The sequence below is a fragment of the Rhinolophus sinicus genome, linkage group LG01 (genome assembly GCF_036562045.2).
Source record: "Rhinolophus sinicus isolate RSC01 linkage group LG01, ASM3656204v1, whole genome shotgun sequence".
NCBI classification, from domain to species: domain Eukaryota; kingdom Metazoa; phylum Chordata; class Mammalia; order Chiroptera; family Rhinolophidae; genus Rhinolophus; species Rhinolophus sinicus.
This window is the reverse complement of record NC_133751.1, coordinates 52,923,177-52,947,656: the sequence shown is the minus strand read 5'-3', so window position 1 is coordinate 52,947,656 and position 24,480 is coordinate 52,923,177. Positions and strand designations below refer to the sequence as shown.

Below are 24,480 nucleotides of genomic sequence, written 5' to 3'. Positions count from 1 at the left end.
ATTTTTCTGCTAGCATAGCCACGGCAGTTATATTGGTGGCCAATGGCTCACTGGTTACAGCTGACAGCCAATTAGCCATAGTTGATGGCCATCCAATCACAGTTGATGGCCATTTACTACCTGAGCCAGCACCTTTCCACGTGAGGCCAAGAGCCTGGAAACTGCACTCCTGGCTCTGTCCCCACAAAAACATTATCAAACAAACCTAATCAGGTTCTGCTCTTCCTACTTCAAAGCTTTTCATGTCTTCCTATTGCCCTCAAGAAAAATCCAAATAAACCCAGTTAGAGCCAATCACTCATATCTACATATTAATTGCAAATAATCTCAATGCCCATTCTTCCTCACCAATCCTCCTTGTCCCAAATTCTATTATTCTTCCATATAAGAGAGCAGAGTTGTATTTTACACACTAAAGTCCTGCATAATATAATTGTCCTTGAAAATATCTTAGGAAGGAGTCACATTAAAGACTGGACACACTGTGTAAATCCAAAAGGTGCAGATTCTCCTCCATCTTTGAAATGGTGAAAACTGAGAGGAAATCATAGTCCTGTTTCCAATCCAATGCTCTCCTTCAGACACACACGTAATGTCTCTGTCCTGTGTTGGTGGACAAAACCAACCAGCATTTAAAAAATTATTATTGCTCTTGGCTCAACATCGAAATTTAAAATGACACAAAGGCATACAAAAGTCATCTCCATCCATCTCTGACAGGTGAACTCTCTGTTTCCAATGCCTTTGCCTTTCACATTGTTCAAACCCTCTCATTAACCTATTTCCACAGTTTCCACAGCCTTTTCATGAAATTGATGTCTATCTCTGCCTCCTGCAGCCTAGAAAAATCTTTCTAAAGTACCAATCTGCTGAAGTCTCTGCTTAACATTCTGTGCCTGCTCCTTATTAACTGGTACATGACAAAATCCATACTCCTTAGCATGGCACGGAAGTCCTGTCCACTCAACTACATACTACTGGCATTCCTATGTGAACACCGGCACCAGAAGCCTGTAGGAGCCAGAGAAGTGACATAAATTAATGAAGTAGGAATAGCAGACACTGTGGAGAAGTAGGAAACCAGAGAGTAGATCTACACCTGCAGAGTACTTCCACCTCTTTTTTATCATAATTTAGATTTTTAGGTGAAATCATACAGTTTTTCAAAGTTAAATCTAATTTACTTTTGGGAAATTGCTGGGCAGTTAAAAAATGCATATACAGGCCAAATTTGAGATACAGTTTACTTGTTTGTCACTGTTCCACGTTTTAGTATAAATTCTTCCCTTTGTCGAAAATGTTCTCTCCCTTACATAGCTGGGAGTTTAGTTCAAATATTTAGTTCAACATGATGAAATCACAGCCTGCTTGCCACCATCCAATCTATGGCCATGGGACACTCACCAGGTTCTTATACTATAGTTATTTATCAAACACTTTCCATGTTCCCGATGCAGGGCTCAGCATTTATAGGCCTTATGCCAGTAAATTTTGATGGCTTCTCATAGCACTGTGAGTTACATATGGGGGGGGGTTGTCAAAAAAATGTGTATATATGACTTGTATTCATTGTGGAGACAGAGCCAGGAGTACAGTTTCCACGCTCTTGGCCTCACGTGGAAAGGTGCTGTCTCAGGTAGTAAATGGACATCAACTGTGATTGGATGGCCATCAGCTGTGGCTACTTGGTCGTCAGCTATAACCAGTGAGCCATTGGTCACTAATATAACTGCTGTGGCTACGCTGGCAGAAAATGGGGGCTAGCAAGAAGATGGTGGCTGAGCTGGCAAGAGCGGATTGCAGAGAGGCGGATGCTGCCAGCGAGAATATAGTGGTATGACTCCCCTATCTATGGCTCCATGGGTGTTCCTTTTTGGTCTCACCATATCCTGCGTTCTTATGTGGGGAGTGGGACCAGAGACCTTGCGTGACGCCCTGCATGACATTCATCTTTTGTTATCGGTATATATTGAGTATTACAATTTTAATACAGTTTTTTCCTTTCTTTAAATGTGTATATATATTTTTGGCACCTTCTCTATATTCATTTTATTTTACAGATGGGGACAAAGAGACATGGAGTGATTAATTAACTTATCTCGCATCATGTCTAATGCAAGGAGAAAGCAGTACCATCATATCTTCAATTCTGTCTTACCCCAAAGGCCAAGGTATTAAAAATCATGATCTTTATCACATTGCCAATTCTTTTTGTTTGTATGCACCCCGCCACCACCACCACCACAAAAGCCAGGCTCTCCTTGAGAGTGAAAACTGTCTTTACTCACCAGTATGTTCCAGAGCCTCAGATCCCTCCTCATACAGACTGGGGACTCTTCCTCCATCAGTCTGTGAATAGATGAGCTGCATCTGTTCACTCATTCACTTCATTACCCAACACTAACTGAGCACCTACTATTTGCTCTGAGGACTTGCTGAGGGCTCAGCTTGTGGGTGTCAATCACTGCACTGGTGGTTTGCAGAGTCAGCAAGAAGGTGGCACATGTGCATGTGCTCCAGGATAGTGCAGTGACCTGCACTAGATCTCTGCCTCAGGAGCCGCATCTAGGGAGTTTGGCCACCAGTTCTGCCCTTTACCAGCTATGTAACTTGGGGCAAACTACTTTACTTATCTGGGCCTCAGTTTCCTCATCTGCAGTGACTGTTACCTACCTCACTGGCTTGTTTGAGAATTAAGGGAGTTCATTCAAATAAAGCCGTTGGACTCTAAATAATCAGTAAGCATTAGTGTGGTGATTAGTTGTATGTCTCCACATGGCGAGGCTATAGTGGCCAGTTGTTTGGTCAAGCACCAGTCTAGATGGTGCTGCAAAGGTGGTTTTTTTTTAGATGTGATTAACATTTAAGTCAGTAGACTTTAAGTAAAGCAGATTACCCTCCATAGTGTGTGGGTGGGCCTTGATTGATCAGTTGAAGGCCTTATGAACAAAGACTAAAGTGTGTCTGCACAAAAAAAGAAAAAAAGAAAACAAAGAAAGAAATTTTTCTCAAGACTGCAAGATTTGCAACTTAAGATGGCAACATCAACTCTCACCTGAGATGAGCTCTACAAATTTCAGACTTGGCATCTTTCATAACTGCATGAGCCAATTCCTTGAAATAAATGTGTCTCTGTCTCTGCCTCTCTCTCTCTCTCTCTCTCTCTCTCTCTCTCTCTGTCTCTCTCTGTCTCTCTGTCTCTCTGTCTCTCTCTCTCTCTCTCTCTCTCTCTATATATATATATATATATATATATATATACAAATATACAAATTTTCCAAGGTTATTCTACTAGGAAGTAATACTACTGGGATTCAAAAAGTTTGTGCTTTTAACCACTTACTCCTTACTAACCCCCTCAAAAACTCCAAGGAGATTCAAAGGACTGTTTTAAGTGGGTATGATGGGCATGCACCAATGGTTTTTAGTGTTAGTAACCTTCACATTCTAATACTGAAATTCATGTTAAAATTTCACATCTGTGCTCTGATCCCTCTCTCAAGCCCTATATAATCATATAGCCCATGGTTTACTTAAAAAATGCATCCATCCATTCTGCTTTGACCACCTGGGAAGCCCTGAAAAGTCAGTGTCAACATGCATTGTCACTGAGTGAAAAATTCATATCCCAAAGGCTTTCTTACTCTCATCTTCAACCATTTCTGAGTATCTGTCATGCTGGCTCTTGGGATTGTGTCTCGTTGTCTACACTCTCTTCTCTCACCTCGAGTCTCACGTGTAGTTTCATCTCTCTATGTATCTCTTCCACTTTTTCCTGGTTCTCAGGATCATGGCTGAGCCCAAGCACCAGTCACATATGTACACGGGGTAAACCAGTGGGCTATGGTGCTGTTCTCACCTATACTTCCCTCCTCAGAAGAACACTCCCCGACATGATGCTGGATCCTCTGGGTGTAGAATCTTAGTGGGCAGCATCAGAAATTGACAAGGGACAGGCAGGCGCAGTAGGGCAGTCACAGAGCGGTCACAGAGCGGAACATCTTACCACTTCCTGGAGGGAGAAACACATGATCACAATGTGTAAGCCCTGAAAGCCAATGGTCCTCCAGTGATTTGGTTCACACAGGGAACTACTATAGAGCAATGCTTAAAGGTCTGAGCACCAGGGTCAAAGTGTATAGTTTGGAATCCCAGGGCTGCCAATTACCAAATATGATCCTGGGTAAGTGATTTGACCTCTCTGTGTCTCTGTCACCTTCACATACAGGATGGTGCCTAGAAAACTCTTAGCTCAACACTTGGGGATGACAGTATGTTACCCACAAGGGTCAGCTATTGTTACCTTGCGTCATAAAGCTTTAGACTGGGGTGAGCTTTTAGAAGCTGATTCCTAATTTTTATTGATAAGGAAACTGAGAAAGAGAAAGGAAATAATTTGTCTGAGGGTACATAGCAGATTTTCCTACTCAGCAGGCCAGGACATTTGCCACCTCATAGTCAGCCTTTCTAGAAACTTCTTGGTCCCAGGGCTGCCCCTATTATTCATGTTTCATATATGAAAGGCCAGATGTCTGTACGTAAGTTGTTTTTCCTCTTCATGGAGGATGGATTTCCTTGATGGATTTATGCTGGGCCATTATCTCACCTATCTGGTCCTAGGAAAACACAGAAAACTAGACAGGATTAGGGATGCCAGAGATGGGATCACAACAGAGTAAACAGTGCCCACCACAACCTCATAAACACGGCTGTGGGCAATGAAGTCATCAGCCTCACAGAGACCTGGAAAGAAAAAAACAACAAAAACACAGGGCCATACCACAGGATTCATCCCTCCAATTCCCCCCAACTGTAAGTTGGTAGAAACAGGTCCTAATGCAGATGAAAAAGGCTTGTGCACAAGTACATTAATTGAACTCAAATCTCATCTTCATTGATCCAATCTGAGCAACTAAGAAAAAAAAATTAATAGTTTTAATTCTGAATTGACTGGAACAAAAAAGATAAGATTATGTGATTCACATGGTAATGGACTAGGCCTACAGCAAATTCTGGGAAACTCCTCTGAGCTAAGTGACCCTGGGGAGTACCTAAAGCAAATATGATTGATACCTCTTCATCCACACTCACAGGTGCCCACAGAACATCCATCAGGCCCTAAAAGGAATTGCTGACTGCAGGCCCAGACTCAGGGGACTCACCCTGATGTGGGACTCACTCTGCCCTACAGAGTTGACTTAGGGCCTTCCTGCAGCCTAGGGAGGCTTTCAGGACAGCACCAACTTGTTTCAAATTTGCTTACTCTGAACTAAAGCTCTCCATCCAGCTTGTGTTACCTTCTTCATTGCTAGTCCCCAAATTTTTCTGCAGAGATTTGGCCTTCGGACATAGACCTTCAAAAGGTATCTGGAGAGTTGGGTGGAAGTGAGGGGTTTGGGGTTTTTGCTTTGTTTTCCCCTTTTTATAGACTTTTTAAAGAAAAGTTTTAGATGAACAAAATTGAGCAGCAGATACAGAGATTCCCATATACTCTCTCCCCCCCCACATATGCTTCGCCACCCTCTTTATCAACATCCCCCAAGTGGTAGAGTTTTTTCATTCTTCTCATTCATACTCTGAGAACTTGTTTACTGTTCCCTCCTTGACACAAACTGGCAGCTCCCGTAGTAAATATTGGGGCAGATCTTTTTTTTTTCCTTACCATGTTTATTTCTGCCTCTGAGGTGCTTCTGTTTTTACCAAAACCATAGAAGCTTCTCCTCCCACCACACACAAAAAGCAGTTGGGAAAACATTTTAATTATTGCAAACCACAGCGCCATTTAACTACAGAGAAGGAAGCTTTAGAGACCCATAGAGTGAAACAAAAGGCTCAACTAGATAAAACCCTGAGGGTGTGGCCATAGCCAGTCACTGCAAAACCCAGAGGCAGAACCAGGACTTCCTAAATCCTAGCCCCGTCCTCTTTCTACTGGGTTGAGACTTGTTAGATACTTTTGCCTTTGATGAATAGCATCTGGTAATTCATTAATGAAACACCCATTGAGGGTTGGGGCCACGGTCCTCCTCCCTCTGATAATGAATTGCTGCTGTAAGACAAACTACTGAGGGGAAGAGGCTGGGGGGGGCGGTGTGAGTGTGTGGGGGGTGTTGGGGGAGGGGAGGTTGCATTTTCGTAGCAATGATAATTGATTAAAGGACATATATTTCGGTTAAGATGAAATGTAGTAGAAAGCACAGTGGGCTGGGAACATTGTACTAGATGTGCTACTGACTTGCTGTGTGAGCTTATGGAAATCATATTTCCTTTTGGGGTCTCAGTTTCCTAATCTGTAAAGTATATTGATTTCTTACCACCCTTTCAGAAATACATGATTCTAGAAGAGACCATGAAGGGGAGAAGGAAAGGAGAACAGGGAGGAAGCTGAACAACAGGGAGAGAATTGTGAGTGAGGGAAGGGAGGAGGTGGTGGAGATAGATAGCAAATGCCTGTTAATAAGATAGTGAGAAAAAGTGGAACGTGAAACTGTGGGTCCCTTAAGGGTTCCATTTTTCATCTTTATGCATTGTTAATGTTTACACATAATAGTAAATTTGGGGGAACTAAAGAATGAATGAATGGAACATCAGAGAAGGCACACTGGAGAAAAAGAGAGCGAAGGGAGAAATGAGAGGGAGCGAGCACCTGAACACTTTTAGTACCTGATCCTCCTCAGGTTGCCCCCACATCGCGGGTGGGACCTCCGGGCCAAGGGCGCGGGGGCCAGCAAGTGCCGGGGCGCTCCCTCCCGCTTCCCCAGCGAGCCGCCCTGAAACCGCCAGGGGGTGCTGCGTGGCGGCCGGCCCGGCGCGGGGCGGAGCTGCTTTAAATTGCGGCGCCCCGCAGGTTGGCGTTTCAGTCGCGGAGCTTGGGAGCAGCGGCAGCTTCTCGCACTCGGACTCAGCGCCAATCCGGACCCGGACCTAGATCCTCTCCAGCGGCGGTGCAGGAAGCAAAGCTCCCGGCAGTAACTTCCTCCACGCGGCTCCGCCACCCCCAGGAGCCCCGGGTGCGCTCCCGCAATCTCCCGCGCGTTGCACCTGCCACCACTGAGCGAGCCCAGGCGCCCGAGTGAGCTATGGCCAACGCGGGGCTGCAACTGCTGGGCTTCATCCTGGCCTTCCTGGGCTGGATGGGAGCCATCGTCAGTACGGCGATGCCCCAATGGAAGACTCACTCCTATGCGGGCGACAACATCGTGACGGCCCAGTCCATCTACGAGGGGCTGTGGATGTCCTGCGTGTCACAGAGCACAGGGCAAATCCAGTGCAAAGTCTTCGACTCCTTGCTGAATCTAAACAGTGAGTGCATTCCCCACCTCTACAGCTGTGACCTGGAGATCCCAATCCCCCAGGGGTTCCGTTTTGGGGTAGGGACATCCAGCCTCCAATTCTGTTCTGGGATGACATGGTTATCGGTATTCAGCCGATCAAGTCTTCTGGTCATGTGCTCTGTCGTGAGGACACGGAGAGAACCTTGGTTTGGGAAAAGGGAAGCCCAGAACAAAGCTCTAGTTTGGCCTCTAATTCCCTGTGTAACACTTTTTCTCCCTTCCTGGTGTGGTTTCATCTTAAATTTTGATGAGAGCAGGGTGGAGATCCAGAGGTGAAGGTCAAATTCAAACTTTAGTTCTTAGGCCTCTCTTGGACATTCTCAGTCTGATTCTGTGTAAATTGAAGAATGGTAGTGTTTGGACAAGAAAATAGTATGCCTTGAAAAGTTTGGAGCCTGATAGCTTCTTAAATTTGTAAAATTAAATAGATAATCTCAAAGTATTAGATAAGCTTTTCTCCCCACCCCCAGTCTATCTTTACTATGACTTTTCAAAGAAAAAATCGCATTCCTACATTGGCATCTACTTACATTTAAGTTTGAATCTTTTGATTTTTAAGACGCAACAAGTTTGGGGAGTCCCCTTTGCACCCCTTGCACAACTCCTTGAAGAAGCCTCTTGAGATGTCCTCTGAAGGTTTTAATTTTCAAGCCAGGGGTCTTCAGAGGAGGCAGATTGTTTAGTGTTATTTTGGAAAGTGAAGGTTGGTAGTAGGTGGGAAAAAGGGACAAGACAAGGAAAAGTTCTACATAACCGCCTATCATAGTGTGAAGGGAAAAAAGACATAAGAAAAATGCCACAAAGCAGACACGGCTAATGAAAGCAGAGGTCAGCTCCTGGGAGGAAGTTAGTGAGAGAGAGAGGGTGGGTCTTCCCCAAGTTTCCACCTTCCACAAAGGATTTTCTATGTAAGGGATGTTTGCTTCTTTCAAGTTGGAAAGGATTATGTAGACAGCAGTATTCCTAAAGATAGTGGGGAGAGGAATGACAGCATGGCTTCCCCCCCCCCCCCCTTTTAACATGTTTTTAAATAAAAGCTTTTGAGTGCTTTGTCAGAAACATCTTAAATGTCTTTAATTCCCACTTACATAGGTAATATCAATTCATGGCTGGAGTATCTTCCTTGAGATATTACATTAGTTGTCATGCAGCATGTGTCTGTTATGCCCTTGAACTAACATAAGAGAAGATTCCTTAGTCTTTGCCTAGACAAACAAGCCAGCCCACCGGGCCCTTTATGGGCTCAGGGTGAACAGTGTTGTCATCGCTCCAGTTTACGTCACATGCTTTGTTCACCTCCCACATGTGGTTTTGCAAAAGCCATATACTTTGGGGTTATTAAATCTGTTCTGAATCTGCTTAAACCCCTTGAACACCTGTGGAATTTGGTCAGTCAATGTGCGTGGTAGTTTTGAGTACTGTCGTTTTCGCTTTTCAAAATCCCCATATTAGGATTCCTTTACACCAAATATAAGGAGTATATTAGGTATACTCCTTTATTTAATCATTGAATCTCCACATGGAAAGATTAATACATACAAGGAAATGGTTTCAGGCATTTTGGGTGTCATTTCGAGGAATTGGCAGATGGACAAAGTTCTAAGGGCAATTCTAGAGAGTTCTCTGATTCTTCTGATCACAATAGTTCATTTTCAACATGTTTAAATATGTGTCCGTTTAACTTCCTTAGTTGACCCATGGAATCAGATTGCATCATGTTGTAAATACTCAGGTCACCTCTGCATATGATAATGTGTTCAAGTGTTTTATTTTCATTTGTTCCTAGTTAATATAGCTGTTATAGTCTTTGCAGTTGCGGTGGAAGCATTAAACGATATCCTCCTCCTCTCCCCGTATACATTTTTGAGAGTTCTGCCTGATAAATATATATTTTTTAAACTCCAGATCAGATTCTTTTCTTTTTGGTTAAACCCAGAGATGACTCAAGGTGGGGCTGAGGCCTTCTCACAGAACTGATTCCCAGAAGAGGGAGCCTTGACTCACAAGTACTCTCCCCAACCTGCCAATGACTCACTGGATGCCTTTGGATGGGGCCACAGAACCAGTCTCTGTTTTTCCACCTGGCTAGTGGTGCTCACACCCACCTGATGGAGAGACCTGGGGTGGTGATTCACGGGCTGATTTGGTATAGCTCCGTGACCTCTAGAGGTGCACAGGATTATCTGTATATTTAAGTAGTAGTCCTTGTAAAAGTTTGCATTCCTCGAAGTGCTTTTAGGTGAAAAGCTTGGCGAGAAGTTTCCTGAAATTGAACCTTACTCTCTTTGCCAGTGGAGCCCACTTGGCACCTTAGGGTCGAGACACAGGGATTTATCAAGGTTTTAGCATTAGACATGTTAAGAGCCCTTGTTCCCCTGTTCTAAATAGTGTCAGCTGTGAAAAGCATAATCCATAAGTACCTAAAGGGATAAGGTGTGCTTGAGCCAACATAGGAAATGAGATACAGCAGGGTTTTTTTTAGGTACTTCTTGCGAAGCAGTTTATGAAAATGTAACAGAAAGTTCCTGGAGAAACAAATGTCGCACTGTGCATTGTGGTTTTACTGTGGCTGAGACAATTTCAATTCCATCCAAAGTATGTGATGTTTATTGACATTGATGACTACTGCGGCTGAAAGCTGGAATATACAAAGGAGAGTGGCAGATACAGTTACAGTAGACTTTTCTGGATTCCGCTGGACAATTTGACTTGTTTTGATCCTGTTCGCAAACTTTTGGCAAGCTAGTGGCTGTTTTATGTGTTTCATTTCTTCTTCTTGCTTGGCTTGAATAGCTAGAGCTGTTCAAAGATTGGGCTGCCCTGGGAGATTGCATGGTGAGAGGTGTACAAGCCGAGAAATAAGTAAGCATTTTGTAGAAATGTTGTAGGGAAAATCCAAGCACCAGACAAATGGGAGGTTAGGCTAGACTCTCTCAGTCACATCCAACGTTGGAATTCTGTAATTTGTTTATAAGCTCCTCTAGCCTGTTCAACTTGCTTTGCATGAATCTACATGTGTGTGGGAGTGCTTAATGAGTATGGTCGGTGAGGTTTCTTAGTACTCTCACCAGCATGGCAGGCTCAATCAAAGAGACAAAATCACTAACTTGGACAAACTTTGAAGCACGGGCAGAGAGGCAGGCACCCACTTATACTTCCCCAGACTGCATTATACTTGCTGAATCAAGGGTGTTCATAGGGCCACTGGTGTTCAGATCTGTTTCAAAAATTAGTTCTGACTCTTGGCACGATGAAAGTCAAAACAAAAATCCAGGCTTGAGATCAGTTCTTATTTCTTACCCTGGTTTTGCCCTAACTAGTAGTCTTTTGTATAATAAATAGTGAGCCACTTGGTCTCTCTAGGCTATAGTTTCCCCACTTATAAAATAGGGCAGAGTGGGAGGAATGTGGAGATGAATCCATGATTCATTCATCCATTCAACAAGTGGTGAGCTATCTTGTTCCTAGGGATGCAGCTAAGATGATACATAAGATACCAATGTTGATTTCTCCCAGTGTCAACATTCTTCATTAATAACTGCAGCAATTGAAGGGAAAAGGGAAGTGGCATAGTTTAGGTTTCCTTAATTAGAGTGGTGAGTAAGTGGCATAGAGGAAATATAGAAACATAAATTTAATCACGAGGCAATTAATCTAAGAAAAAAGTGAGAGGGAAGGAAGGAAGGAAGGGAGGGAGGAAAGAAGGAAGAAAGGAAAGGGAGAGACAAAGTGAGGGAGGGGAGAGAGAGAAAGAAAAAAGGTAAAGGGGGGAAGGAAAATGGCTCAGGACATCCTGAAAAGTGATAAGTCCTGCCTCATCCCAGATCACTTCAGTTTCTGACTGTGCTGGTATCTGAAGTCACACCCAGTAGCCACCAGCGCAGGCATCAACAAAATGGAAATGCTAACAATGAGGACTATTGAAAAACTTTGAACTTGAGTAAAAGTGAAAGATTTAACGAGTGAAAAAGCCATGGAAATATAGTTCTGTGATGGTCTGTGATGAGTCCATTTAATTGCAGGGGAGAAGAGAGCATTTTTGTTCTAGTTTCCCAATCTTCATTTCATTCATTTTCCGATTACTTATTAAACAACTGCTGATGCAAAGAGGGACTAATGGAAGATGCAGATATACTTAAACTCTTTGTGTTTATGATATGTAATACACAGGGTAATAATGTAGCAATATGGCCAATAAATAACATGAACAATGTCAGGTATTTAAAGGAGATTCTGCTTCTTATAAGACTTTATAAAAACTTCAGGGGAAAAAAAATCCACTTAACTTGTCTATACTTGTCCTTTCTACATTTATGTTGATTAACCTAACTGGTTTATCAGTAACTACTAACTCTTTTTTTTTTTTTTTTTTTGTCTTGTAAGTAGAGATCTTTGTAAGTATTTTTTTCAGATTATACTTTCAGATTGCAAGGGGTTAGAACTCCTTAGGGGGTCTTTAAATCTCAAGATTATCAGTCTAGCTAAATCTAATTAAAAGACAGCCTTCTCTTTGTATTACTGAATAATGATGAGAAACAATAGTGTAGCCTTTTGAATATTTGCTAACCATTTTCTCCACAGAAAATTTTAGTTAGTGATAACAGTATTGTAGAGGTATCTGCAAATATAAGGGGCCAAAAAGGAAACATGTTTGCTTAGATTTGATCCAATCAGACCAGGTCAGAGTTAGTAATCCAAGGCTATATTATGTCTCTCTAGTCCAAAATATTATTTTGTAGCTTTCAAACATTTTTCAATGTCTCCACTCTGTTGATCATCATTCCATTAGGAAACCTCATCTTGGAAGCTTATTAGATGTACAACTTAAAAATTTAGAAAAGTTTGAAAAATAGATCAGGTTAAGCAAAAAGTGTGATTTTTTTTTTTTTTTTTCTCTCTCTCTGTGAGTTACTAGATGTTAATGATATAAACAAAGTCTGGCTTTATGTAGCAAGATTTTAGCAGCATCCCCAGGCTTTCTACGGAGGCATTTCTCAGTATTGTTTTTAAAGGTTAAGCTTTACACAACACAGTATTTTTACCTATCATATTAGAATTTTTAAAGGATAAAGATGTATTCTAATTTAAATTCATTAAACGCAGATTGAATAATCTATGTAGTTTACCAGGTACTGTTCTTAGTGCTTTAGATGGAAATATGGACAAATATCTGACCCAAGCCTTCAAATATCTCACAATTATATATTTTAGATCTCTGACTTAAAAGACTTTCCATAAGACCTTAATTTGAAGGATTCAGCTGGTTCTAGCTTCAAACGGTGCAATTTAGATTCTATCTGCACATATAACCCTCATAACTTCTAACACAACACTTGCTTACTTTGATTTGTAATCCTTCATTACATATGCCCAGCCTAGTGGGTTTTCATGCTGATTCTCAGCCTTTTTTTTTTTCCTTTGTATTTTTAGATTTCCTCCCACATATCACTGTAGTTAAGAATTCATCTAAATGTCTCCAGTGAGGCAAGATGAGTTTTTGTGTTTGATGCCCATCTAGGATTGTAAAACATAAAGGTATTTCCTAAGTCGATGGACGCCAAAGATTTAAGTGAGAAAAAAAAATATTGCTTTGCAAAATAACAATATTGCTGTAAAAGAGGTAGAAAGAGTAAATTGGGTATGGCATGAATCAAATGTGTTATTGTTGAGAACTTAAAGGGGAAAAGCAACGTTGAAAACTGAATATTCAATCATTCCAGGTGAGTGCAGATGGAGCCCTGAAGTAGTTCATCCATCAGTGCTCCCTGCCTGGGTGGTTTTATACAAGCTTGACTCATGAGGCTGAGGCCCAGTAGACTCCTCGTGAAGAATACCTTGTGATCCAAGTGCTCAGACCTGCTGGGCTGGTGGCCTGCTGCTTTTACGTGAAGTACAGAGCAGAATGATTATTATGGAAGCTGGGTTTGGTTTGATTGAGGCCCTACAACTCCAACAAAGTGGAAAACTTGGAGAGAGATCAGAGAAAGCAACACAAATGATGAATAAAGGGTTGGAAAACTGAGTACTTATGACAAATTAAAGTGGAGGAGACTGAAAGATATAAGAGGTGATGCATATTTGAGGGGCTATTATAGGAAGAATGTTTACTAATCACACTCTCTATACTGAGGGTACAAATCCCATCACCCCTCATTTAAGACCCTCCAGTGACTTCTGATTACACTTAGAATAAACTGGGAACCCCTTACTCTAGCTTGAAAAGCCCTGCCTGATCTCTGCCTTCTGACCACCTTGTTAAACTCTCCTTATTTGACTTTCACATCCTATCACCCTTCAACAGAGTGATCCGCTCTTTGTCCAGGATTGAGGGTCTTCCCTGGATGCAGGGCTTGTAGTTTTCAAACCAAGACAGTCCCAGGCAAATGGACAGGGGGGTCACCCTCTTTCTTCTCCAGGCACATGGATCATCTTTGTGACTTTCAGCATCCCCTCAGCCAGCCCTTAGCCTGAAATGATTTCCTTCTGAGTGGAATTTAGGAACAAGTCTGGAAATCTGTGTTGTGTAATGAGAGCTTAGTTATTTTATTTTAATTTTCTTTTTAGTAATGATTAGCTATCAAAAACTATTGGTAAATCAGAAGGGAGGACACTCCCTACTGTGGAGTCCTCGGTACTTTCCTCTTCATACCACAGTATGGTGTGGGGTTCCAAGAAAGAAGTTCTGCAATAATCTTATAAGCAGCTTCAGTTTCTGGTAAACCCATGTTCCATGGAATATGTGCTTTATTTAACTCAGTAGTTCTTACACCACCCTGGAATCTTAAGATAAGTGTGTGGGTAGGTACACGTGTGCCCACACACACTTCCGAGGAGGTGGATATGTGAGGGGAAGAGGGGAGTGTCTCAGTTTTGCCTTTCAATTAAATCAAGTAAAAATGTATCTTGACTTCCAAAATATCTCTCAACTACAGAAAAAAAACCACAATATATATGCTACTATGATTTTTATCCCAGACTATCTGGTTATGGCAAGGATGGAAATATTAAAAATTATATTGCTGCTATTTTAGAAATCTTAGTGTTAATTAGGGAAATACTGAGACTGAGCCTAGGTCTACAAAATCTATATCTACAAAACCTTTCCATCATGTCAGCCACTTCTGAAGATCATCAAGATGTCAATTGTCCCAACTCCCTGGTTAGAGATATTATCATTCACACTTTACGTAGTAGAAACATGGTCCCCATGAATAATAAGCAGCGTACTGAAGGTAGCATGGCTTGTTACAATGTAAATAATATTTATATATGCAAAAATACTTGTCACATGTTAGCCCTGTCAATGAGACGATAATCTTTATGTGAAGCAGGACATAAATCTAGAAGTAGATTTATAAATCAAACTCATCTCACCAGCATAGCTTCAGCTCATATTCTTTGTGCCTTTATGCTACCATGATGGTGTCATGTTTTTACTCTTTAAGAAACATGCTGGTTTACTCTCTGAAACCTGACTCTATCTATTTGATCATGACTTAGTACACCAATGAAAATAACAGGAAATTAGAAAACTAGTAGAATCCTGAGAAATGCTACATTGAATTATTGTCTGCTATTTTACAATATGACAGTTTAAATAGTTTTAAAAACTGGTGATGTCTCTGAATATGAATCTATACTGTTGTAAAGTAACATCACAAAGGAGATTTTGTTTTGCTCTAAGAAAATGACATTCATATCTCCCACCCCCATCCCAGTTACTGGAGATGCAAATGCTGTTTATTCAACCATGATAATCTCTTGACAAATTTATTTCTTCCAAATTCACCCATTTTTTTCCTGAGGCTTGATGACTGAGATATAAAACTATTACCAAGCTATATTGTAAACCATTTTAATTAGAAATGGTTTAACATTAAAGATAATACATATGATTGTTGCTTCAGAATTGAAATACTCTACTAGTAAGGATTAAAGATGTATTAGTTCAGCTAAACCTATTCAACCAGATTATTAATTAGTTTTCCAGAGGAATTTGAATTTAGTGTTGAAAACATAAAATGTTAGAGCTGCAGGACTTCTTACTCATTATCCAGCCGGAGTTTGTTTTTCTGGAGAAGAAACTATCTTGGTTACCTGCAGAAACCTCACTAGAATTGAGTTCTCCTGACTCCTAGCTCCATTTTCTTTACTCCATACAATGTTGAAGTATACTTGGTCTTCTACCATTCTTCTCCTGTTGGTCTACATGTGATTATTTTTTACATGTTCTAAAATGTTTTCTGCCAGGCACATTGCAAGCAACCCGTGCCTTGATGGTGGTTGGCATCCTGCTGGGACTCATAGCCATCTTTGTGGCCACTATTGGCATGAAATGTATGAAGTGTATGGAAGACAATGAGGTCCAGAAGATGCGGATGGCTGTCATCGGGGGAGTGATATTTCTTATTGCAGGTAAGAGAGGCCCCATCCCCCTTCCTAAATTGTCTCTGGCGTGGTTTCACCTTCCTAATATCTGAAGACATAGAAACTTTAAGTCCAGCTGAATTTCCCATTCTCAAACAGGAACCAAATGAAAATTTGAGATCTGTGCTCACTGTGGACCGGTCTATTCTTTCAGGTTCCAGGTGCCAACTGGTTTCTTAGAACCAGTCTCCTCCCCAGGTGAAGGGAGCTATCTCCTAGCTAGCAAACACTACAGAACAATTTTGTGTAATTCAGAAAAATTCTGTGGCATTTCCACAAATGATGTGTGGCACAGGTGGGGAGTAGTGAGAGGGAACACAAAGAATGTGCAAATCATACAGGTGTGTGAAGAATGGGATTGGGATTACTGGAGAAAAATGAGAACATCATTCTAGGTAGGCAGATCTGATTCCAGAACATACAGAATGTACCCATAGTTGAGTGAAGAGAAAGACCCTTTGGAGTGGAGATGGAATGTTGGAATGGTAGAAAAACAGGTTAAGTGAATTAAGAACAAACACATACAGAACAGCCTTGAAAAAACCACTATGTATTTGTTGCCTTATTGAAGTGTTGATTGATGAGGTAGATTTGTGAACTTTGAGAAAATGAGAGCCAGAAAAAGACATGGCAGTTGCATTTTAAAGTGTTATAGTAAGGCATATTTTAAATAAGTTTGTGTGTGTCTATAGAAGAGCATTATATATATATATATATATATATATATATATATATATATATATATATATGGTCTATTTTTGAAATAGACAATTACATATACTATATATAATGTATATAATAGCCTGTTGTGTTTGAAAATGACACTAGTGATATAATCTACCACTAGGAGAAACTAGAATTAGACTTTCTTTTCTCATTTTCTCTTTGACGAAAGGCCTTGGAGAGGCCTTTACTGCAGCATAGTGTGTGGATTTAACCAATAATGAAGGAAGAGTGCCTGTTACTTTGCTAATGATTTAGTTTCTTTCAGTTTATCTAAATTAGTTCCTGTCAAAAAAAAAAAAAAAATATATATATATATATATATACGTGTGTGTATATATGTATATATATGTGTGTGTGTGTGTATACACGCACACACATACATGCACATACACACACTCACACACACACGGATGGTGCTTTATTCCCAACCATTTAATTTTACATCAAAGGCTATGAATAAATTTACTGCATAGCACCCTTCCTTTGCTTGCCATATTGTAACTCCCCTAAGTGACTGCATCACTCCCAGTTCAGTTTCAGGGATTTCCTAGGGAATGAGAATCAAAAATTCCAGAGCATTCTCAAGTTGTATCTGAGCAGCCAAAAGCACTAGTGTTTTCTGTCAAGTATTAGGAGCAATTAGATTAGACAACTTTTTTGTGAGGGGGTGGAGAAAAGATCACTAAAAAATTAAATTTTTGATGATATTGATGGTTTCTTAGCATTACTATAAAAGGAAGTTATTTAATTTATTTGGGTAATAAAAATCAAGATATTTTATAATTCTTTTAAATGATGGAATGAGTTATTTTGACTAAGGAGTTTCTCTGGTATTACTGAAATACGAAATGCATGGAAACTTGGGAGTGTGCTGCATAAATTTATCTGATGTGACACTGAGGTCTCAAGGCAAATCTCAAGGCAATACCTGGCAGGTCTGGCCAGTAGAGCAGTAGGAGTTTGGGTCGTCTGGTCCATTCTGAGATAGGTCTTGCTCTTCCTTGCTATCTAGCTGCTTACTTTCCTTCTGATCCTGAAGAAATGTAAAATTTGAGTTTTGGTTAAGAAGAATCTAGGAAGGTTTGTAACGGTTTTACAGGCAACTCATCCATCCTAATAAGGACATTGGTTTTATCAAAAGCAGTTTGATACACTAATGTCTAACAATATCTTTGAAGATTTTAAATGACATGAACCTGCTGAATTGTTTCTAAAAAGCATTCTTTGTGCCAGTGACCTTGAACTACAGATGAATGAGATGACATGAAGAGTATAAATTATGTGTACTCTGACCTAATATTTTTGTCCGTCTTAACAGAATACTTGGAATAAATCATGTCTGAACCTCTAATCTCCCTACATTAAAATTGTCTAAATTAAAATGGACTAAATTAAAAATGTCAGCACTATTGATGAGATTTAATTCTTGTAAAATCCGTATAAACTTAATGGGCTCTGTATTTATGCTCAGTGTTCCATAGTGATTAATGGTCTTTTGTTTTGAATTTTTCTAGGTCTGACTGTTTTAGTGGCCACAGCATGGTATGGCAATAGAATTGTTCAAGAATTCTATGACCCCATGACCCCAGTCAATGCCAGGTAATGCTAGTCACGCGTAAAATAGCTTGTTTTCTGAGAAAATACCCTTTTTATGTTCTGCAAAGTCCAGCGAGTGCCACAGCTTCCCAGATTTGCTTTCTGGAATTTTATGTCAAACTTGAAAATAATTTGAATGCCTGTGACTCATGTTAAAACAGGTCTGAGTATTGCTGTGACAGCTTATACTGATGATAGAACACACTTAAAGCAGAAAAGTTTCAAGCTCTATACTTTGCAACAGTGTGCTGGACCTTTATTCTTTTTTTAAAAATATTAATAAAGATAATATATTTAAACTGCCCTTTTTGAAGTATATTCTGATATAACACTTAATTGCAAGTATTTGTAACTAGCACAGTTTATGATTGAAACAAATGGTACTACCGTAGAGGTTAATGAGTAATACTCCATTCCCAAGTTTAACTTTATTTATGAAAAATGCTTATTTATGAAAACATAACTTGTGATACTACTTTGAAATTTTATGTCCCCTCACAACTATAAAATTGACTTTACAAAGGTCGTCTTTCTTAATATTGCAGGTTGTGGCTGAAAGTTAAAGAGCTAATTCTTGGCTCTCATGTAACAACACTCTTTGATCGGGACAAAGCTCTTTGTCTCACTGTGTTCATGTCTTTAAAACCTAATAACTACATTTAGAGTCAGGATGTTAAGATGTAATTATTGCTTGTTGAGTGCTAGGATGAATGGATAAAAAAATCACAGTGGTTGGATAGATAAGGTGTGATTCTTTTTATATAATCACCGAGGTAGAGGAGAACACATAGTGCAGTGATTGTGTTGGAGCCCATCCCATAAGATTTACAATGTAGGGACAGAAACTGCTAGAGGTCAACAGACTAAAATTTTAGCAGTGATAGATGCGAAAGCACTTTATAAATTGCTAGGCACTGTATATTTGTTATTTACATTGTCTCACATGATCCTGAAAGGAGTCCAGTAATGCAGATTGGATTATCCTGTTTCAAGAGAAACAGAAACTGAGGTAGAAAGGTAAAATTACTAGCCTACAATTGCAGCAGTTGAAGAGTTTGCATCAGGATCTAAACCCAGGCCTTACAACTGTAGATCCAGCCTTGTCAACCTCTGCTGTCCACAGTCAGTCACAAAACCTCTTCCTAAGAGTCTGGCTTAGTACATCCACCTGGATCAGCATAATCTTCAATTGTCCACGGGATGCTTAGAAGTCTTTTTTACAAAACCATTAATTTCAGATTTCAGTGTATATAGGTACCTAGGATCAACTATTAAAAACTCTAAGAGTCTAACACTCTAGCAGTCTCTTTGTAGAATATGGTTGCTACGGGGCCATAGCATGACTTGTTAAGCTTTAGCCTAGGAACCATAGTCCAAACCTGACTTTTAAAGTATATAAACATGCTTTATAAGACTCCTACACACAGAAAGGTCTTTGGAAATATTTGTATAACTAAGCTGGTATTGCATGCCGTATTGCCTTATCTACTATTGCAAATTGTCAACAACTGTAATGTAAACATTTTTGTGTGTGTTTCCAAACCTGAAAGTGCTTCCCCCAGGGATCATACAGGGTTATTTTCAGTGGAGTATGATACTGGTTTCTTTACTTAATTATATTAGAAAAAATTCCAATGATTCATTGATTAAGCAAATGCATTGTCTTGTTTCTTTAGGTATGAATTTGGTCCAGCTCTCTTCACTGGCTGGGCTGCTGCTTCTCTGTGCCTTCTGGGAGGGGCCCTACTTTGCTGTTCCTGTCCCCGAGAATCAACATCTTACCCAACACCACGGCCCTATCCGAAACCTGCACCTTCCAGTGGGAAAGACTACGTGTGACACAAGCAAAAGGAGACAGCCTTGTTGGAACAAACAGAAAATGGACATTGAAATACTCTCATTGACTTTAAGACCTTGAACTTTGACTATTATAGTCTGAACTGTGGTATGACAAACAAACAAACAAACTTTTTTTTTTTTAAATACCCATTGCTAAAAATAACTTAGTCCTATTTTATCTCCTTTCTTTAATATGGGAGGGAATCATTTTCCACTTGTATTACTGCTTCCCATTGAGTAATTATCTCAAATGTGGGGAAGAAGAGCTCCTTAAATATAGATATGTAGATATACATGTTTTTCTATTAAAAAAATTAGATAGTAGAATCTCTTCTTATGTTGTCACCAGCATACTTAAAATATATCTTAAAATATATATTTAAGTCTATATTGTTTAAATAAGCAGTGTATTTGGTATGTCCCTTCTTTTTATATATATATATTATAAATCAAATATCATTCACCCTCCTTTATCAGCTTTAGTGTCTTTCACATCAGACCTAACCTACTATACCAAGTACCGATTCTTTCAATTCTTCACATGTGCCCTTTCGTATACTTCTTTTATTTTTTTTTACCATGATCTTATAGCACTTGCTTTGTCATCAGTCATTCTTCATACCTTTATTTGTTTTTTATTAGGTTGGGCTTAACTCTTGAATCTAATAACACATTTCATAAGCCTACTATTTAATTTCTAAAATCAATAAGATTACCTTACAACTCAGAACTTTGGGGGCAAATCATTCTGCATGACCAGATAATATATCCCCGTTGATCTTCCCACCTGATCTCTGTACTCTGACCTGTAGCAGTTGTTTGCTTTGAAAATATTTGTTTCATTGAGTAGCTGCTTTCCCTAGTGTTGTAACACAATTTTATTGACGGAATTTTCAAGCGACTTATTTACAGTTGTAAATCTTCCTAACTACAGTTTCCTACCCACTCCCTCCTCACCTGTACTGTTTTTTTCATATGTAATTATCATGTAGTTTACCTCTCCCCAGAGAGGTTTGGTCTGTTTGTCTTCATGAAGTGCTAGATTTTCTGTAGTGATAATCTGGTGACAAATATTCTCTCTGTAGCTGTAAGCAAGTCACTGATCTGTCTCCTCTTTTCTCATCTGTAAAATTGAGATAATGATACTTAACTAGCTGGTGGAGGTGGTGTGAGTATTAATTAGTTGGTATTATACTCATTCTTTGAACATGAAATATGTCTAACTAATGTTTTTATTTGCCCAATTGGCTGTTGGAAGTCATTGACGCAAACCTACACACACGCCTTCACATTGTTCAGCACCTTCTCTTCTCCTCCAGTCCATTTCTTTTCTTTCAGCTGTGTCAAGCCTGTTGCTGGGGCTCTGTTCCATGTGAACAATTGCTCTTCGTTTTCCAGTCTGTGGAAAATACTACTTCATTTGAGCAAGATGATGTAATGAAAAGGGTGTTGGTGTTGGTGTCTGGAGACCTGATTGGAGTCTTGGTGCTATCAATTACTGTCTGAGTTTGGGCAAGGCACTTGGCTGCCCTAGATTTATTGTTTCATCTGTGAAAAGGGGAGTGTAAATCCTGACCTGCCTACCTCGCAGGGCTTTTGTGGAAATTCAGTGAGATGGAATATATGCAAATGTGGTTTGTAAAGTGAAAAGTACCATACTAGGCAAAAAAACAAACAAACAAAAAAAAAAAAACTAAGGAATTTAGGCATAGGTTTTGGATTACTTTTCAAATGATTGAAAAGAGAAATTTTAAGAAATGGGTCTTGCCTTAACCAATCTCTCAAGTGATAAGACACTACAGTGAGATTCAGTTTACTAAGTGAAGAGGATTCTAAGGAAGTCAGTTTCTTCAGTCAGCGTGGCCTGATGCTTTGTGTGGCTATTTTTTTCTACTTTTAGGAATACAGACTTGACCTGGGACAAGTCTGCAGATACAATGGGTAAAACAGAAGTGTAAGTGTTGGCAAAGCCAAAGTATGGAAGATTTATTTGAATTATGATAACTTCCAAGGGTACTCAAGGTGTATTATCTGTTAAGTGATGCGGTTGGAGGTGTTGCTGTTAGCTAGTGACACTGCTGGGGTAATTCATAGGGGGTGGTAATTCATAGTGAAACTATATGGAAAAGTTATCCAAAGAACTGCAACATATGAGGACTTGAACCTAGTAAATTTTACTGTGTCTTCCAAATCTGAGAGTCTATGCTTCAAAGTGCCTTCGCTACATCCATAGATCCTAACGATGTGTGAATATAAATGCATGTGGTGTTTAGTTGCTAAACTCTACAAAGGACTCTATAATCCAAAATGACCAACAGAAGTATTACACCAGAATTTATTCAATTTTGATATTTTTGTACTCTGCTACTACACCTGAAACAGACCCAATAGATATTATAGAGGTTTGTATGGGAGTTTGTATAAATCATTATTCTTTTTCAATAAGTTGTTGGTTTTGTTTTTTTTAATAAAAATATAGCTCCTTGCCTTGTTTTTCTAATCATTATTTCAAGATCGCCGTGCTTGCAAAAGAAGATGACTTGGGATAGGATCTGACTCACTCTGTTCCTGGGACAGAGCTATGGTGCCTCTGGGCCATCTAGCAAATATCTGAATGACTCTACCTGCTAGAATGCCCTTTTTCCCTCAAACTGAGCTCCTTCATCATTGCGACTGATGGTACAAGAGAATGCCAGGAGAAGTCATTTGATTTTCTTCATCCATAAAAAGGGGACATACTTCAGTGAAGAATTAAATGATAAAATAGCCAACTGGAAAACATTGTGCAAGCTTCAGTGGTTACTCACAAGGGGGAAGAGTGAAAGATTGTGGGCCAGAGATCCATTATTGTGTTTGTAATGATATTGTCAAAACTACCTCCTAGGAAAGCAAGTGATGAAATGCATTCACTTGTTATCTGAAAATATCAATTATTGATAAAGTCTTAATTATAACCTCTCCCTGGACAATTTTCATACTGAAGAAACAGGCCTGTGAACAAAGGTTTGCAGCTCTATGTGAACTCTCATGCATTAGCATGATGGGTGAGAGATCAAGATTATTGTCAGATTGATTTGAACTCCCCTTAAATTAAGCAGATACATCAGAATCCTCAGTCTTTCTACATAATTAAATCTCTGGAGTGGGACCCATGCCAAAAAGGCCAGTGTAGCTAGAATGGATTAAGTTCAAAAGAGAGTAATAGGAGATGAAGGCATAAAAGGAAGAGGAATCTACACTCTAATCAGAGCATGGTGGACCACTGTAAGGACTGCATCCTTCCACTAAAAGGGAAAGATATTTTTAGGTTTTGAGCAGAGGAGACACAAGATCTAAATTATGATGTAGTAGGATCATTTGTATCTGTCGTGTTGAGAATAGACTATAAGAGGGCAAGGAGGAAAAGCAGTGAGTTCAGATAGAGGTTATCACAATAATCCTGGCAAGAGGTGGTTTGGTGATAGCAATGGATAGTAAGAAGTTGTTAAATCTGAATATTAAAGTAGAGCCAGCAGGTTTTGCTGATTAACTGGATGTGAAGTGTGAGATTAAAACAAAAGACTCAAAGATGACCAAGATTTAGGGCCTGAGCAATTGATGGGAGAAAGCTACCAAAAACCAAGAGAGGGAAGAATGTAGGACAGTAGGTCTGGAAGAGAAAAGCAATAGTTTCACTTTGGACATGTTAAGTTTAAGATCCAATTCCACATCTAAGTAGAGATGTTCAGTAGGCAGTAAAAAAAAAATAATAAAAACAGGAGTGTAGAGATCTGGAATGAAGAAAGTGTTTTGAAGAGAAGAGAGTAATCAAACATCAGTTTTACATGGTTTATCAATTTGAAAAATATGTCCCAATCTTGGGACATTTAAGTTGATAACTATAACCACTAGACTAAAAGGTCAGTAAGAATAAGACACTGAAGAGAGAAGTTAAAGAAGATACAAATAGATGGAAACACATACCATGCTCATGGATAGGAAGAATTAATATTGTTAAAATGTCCATACTGCCTAAGGCAATATACAGATTCAATGTAATTCCTATCAAACTACCAAAGACGTTTTTCACAGAAATAGAACATATAATCCTAAAATTTATGTAGAACCATAAAAGACCCTGGATAGCCTCGGCAATCTTGAGAAATAAGAACAAAGTGGGAGGTACAATGATACCATACATCAAACTATACTACAAGCCTACAGTAATCAAAACAGCATGGTACTGGCATAAAAACATACACATAGATCAATGGAACAGAATAGACAGCCCAGAAATAAATCCATCCCTATATGGTCATTTAATCTATGACAACGGAGGCAAGAATTTACAGTGGGGTAAAGACAGTCTAGTCAATAAATGGTGCTGGGAAACCTGGACAGACACATGCAAAAAAAAGAAAATGAAGCTGGACCACCTCCTTATACCATATACAAGAATAAATTCAAAATGGATTAAAGACTTAAGTGTAAGATTTGAAACCATAAAACTCCTAGAAGAAAATATAGGAAGAAAGTTTACAGACATTACCTAGAGTAAGATTTTTACTGATATATCCCT

General features: G+C 39.6%; 1 protein-coding gene across 1 annotated transcript; it reads left to right on the top strand.

The window, feature by feature from the left end:
* The first annotated feature begins 6,853 nt into the window (after nucleotides 1-6,853).
* Nucleotides 6,854-22,409, top strand: CLDN1 (claudin 1). The gene is made up of 4 exons (XM_019743153.2): nucleotides 6,854-7,302; nucleotides 15,585-15,749; nucleotides 18,002-18,086; nucleotides 19,760-22,409. The coding sequence occupies exons 1-4, from the start codon at nucleotides 7,080-7,082 to the stop codon at nucleotides 19,920-19,922; spliced, it is 636 nt and encodes a 211-aa protein (XP_019598712.1). The 5' UTR covers nucleotides 6,854-7,079; the 3' UTR covers nucleotides 19,923-22,409.
* The last annotated feature ends 2,071 nt before the right edge of the window (nucleotides 22,410-24,480 follow it).

Bases quoted from the DNA above. Each gene is read 5' to 3' on its own strand.
- CLDN1 (XM_019743153.2), top strand. From the start codon at position 7,080: ATGGCCAACGCGGGGCTGCAACTGCTGGGCTTCATCCTGGCCTTCCTG. The intron at 7,303-15,584 runs GTGAGTGCATTC...GTTTTCTGCCAG, and splicing joins CTCCTTGCTGAATCTAAACA to GCACATTGCAAGCAACCCGT. The intron at 15,750-18,001 runs GTAAGAGAGGCC...GAATTTTTCTAG, and splicing joins AGTGATATTTCTTATTGCAG to GTCTGACTGTTTTAGTGGCC.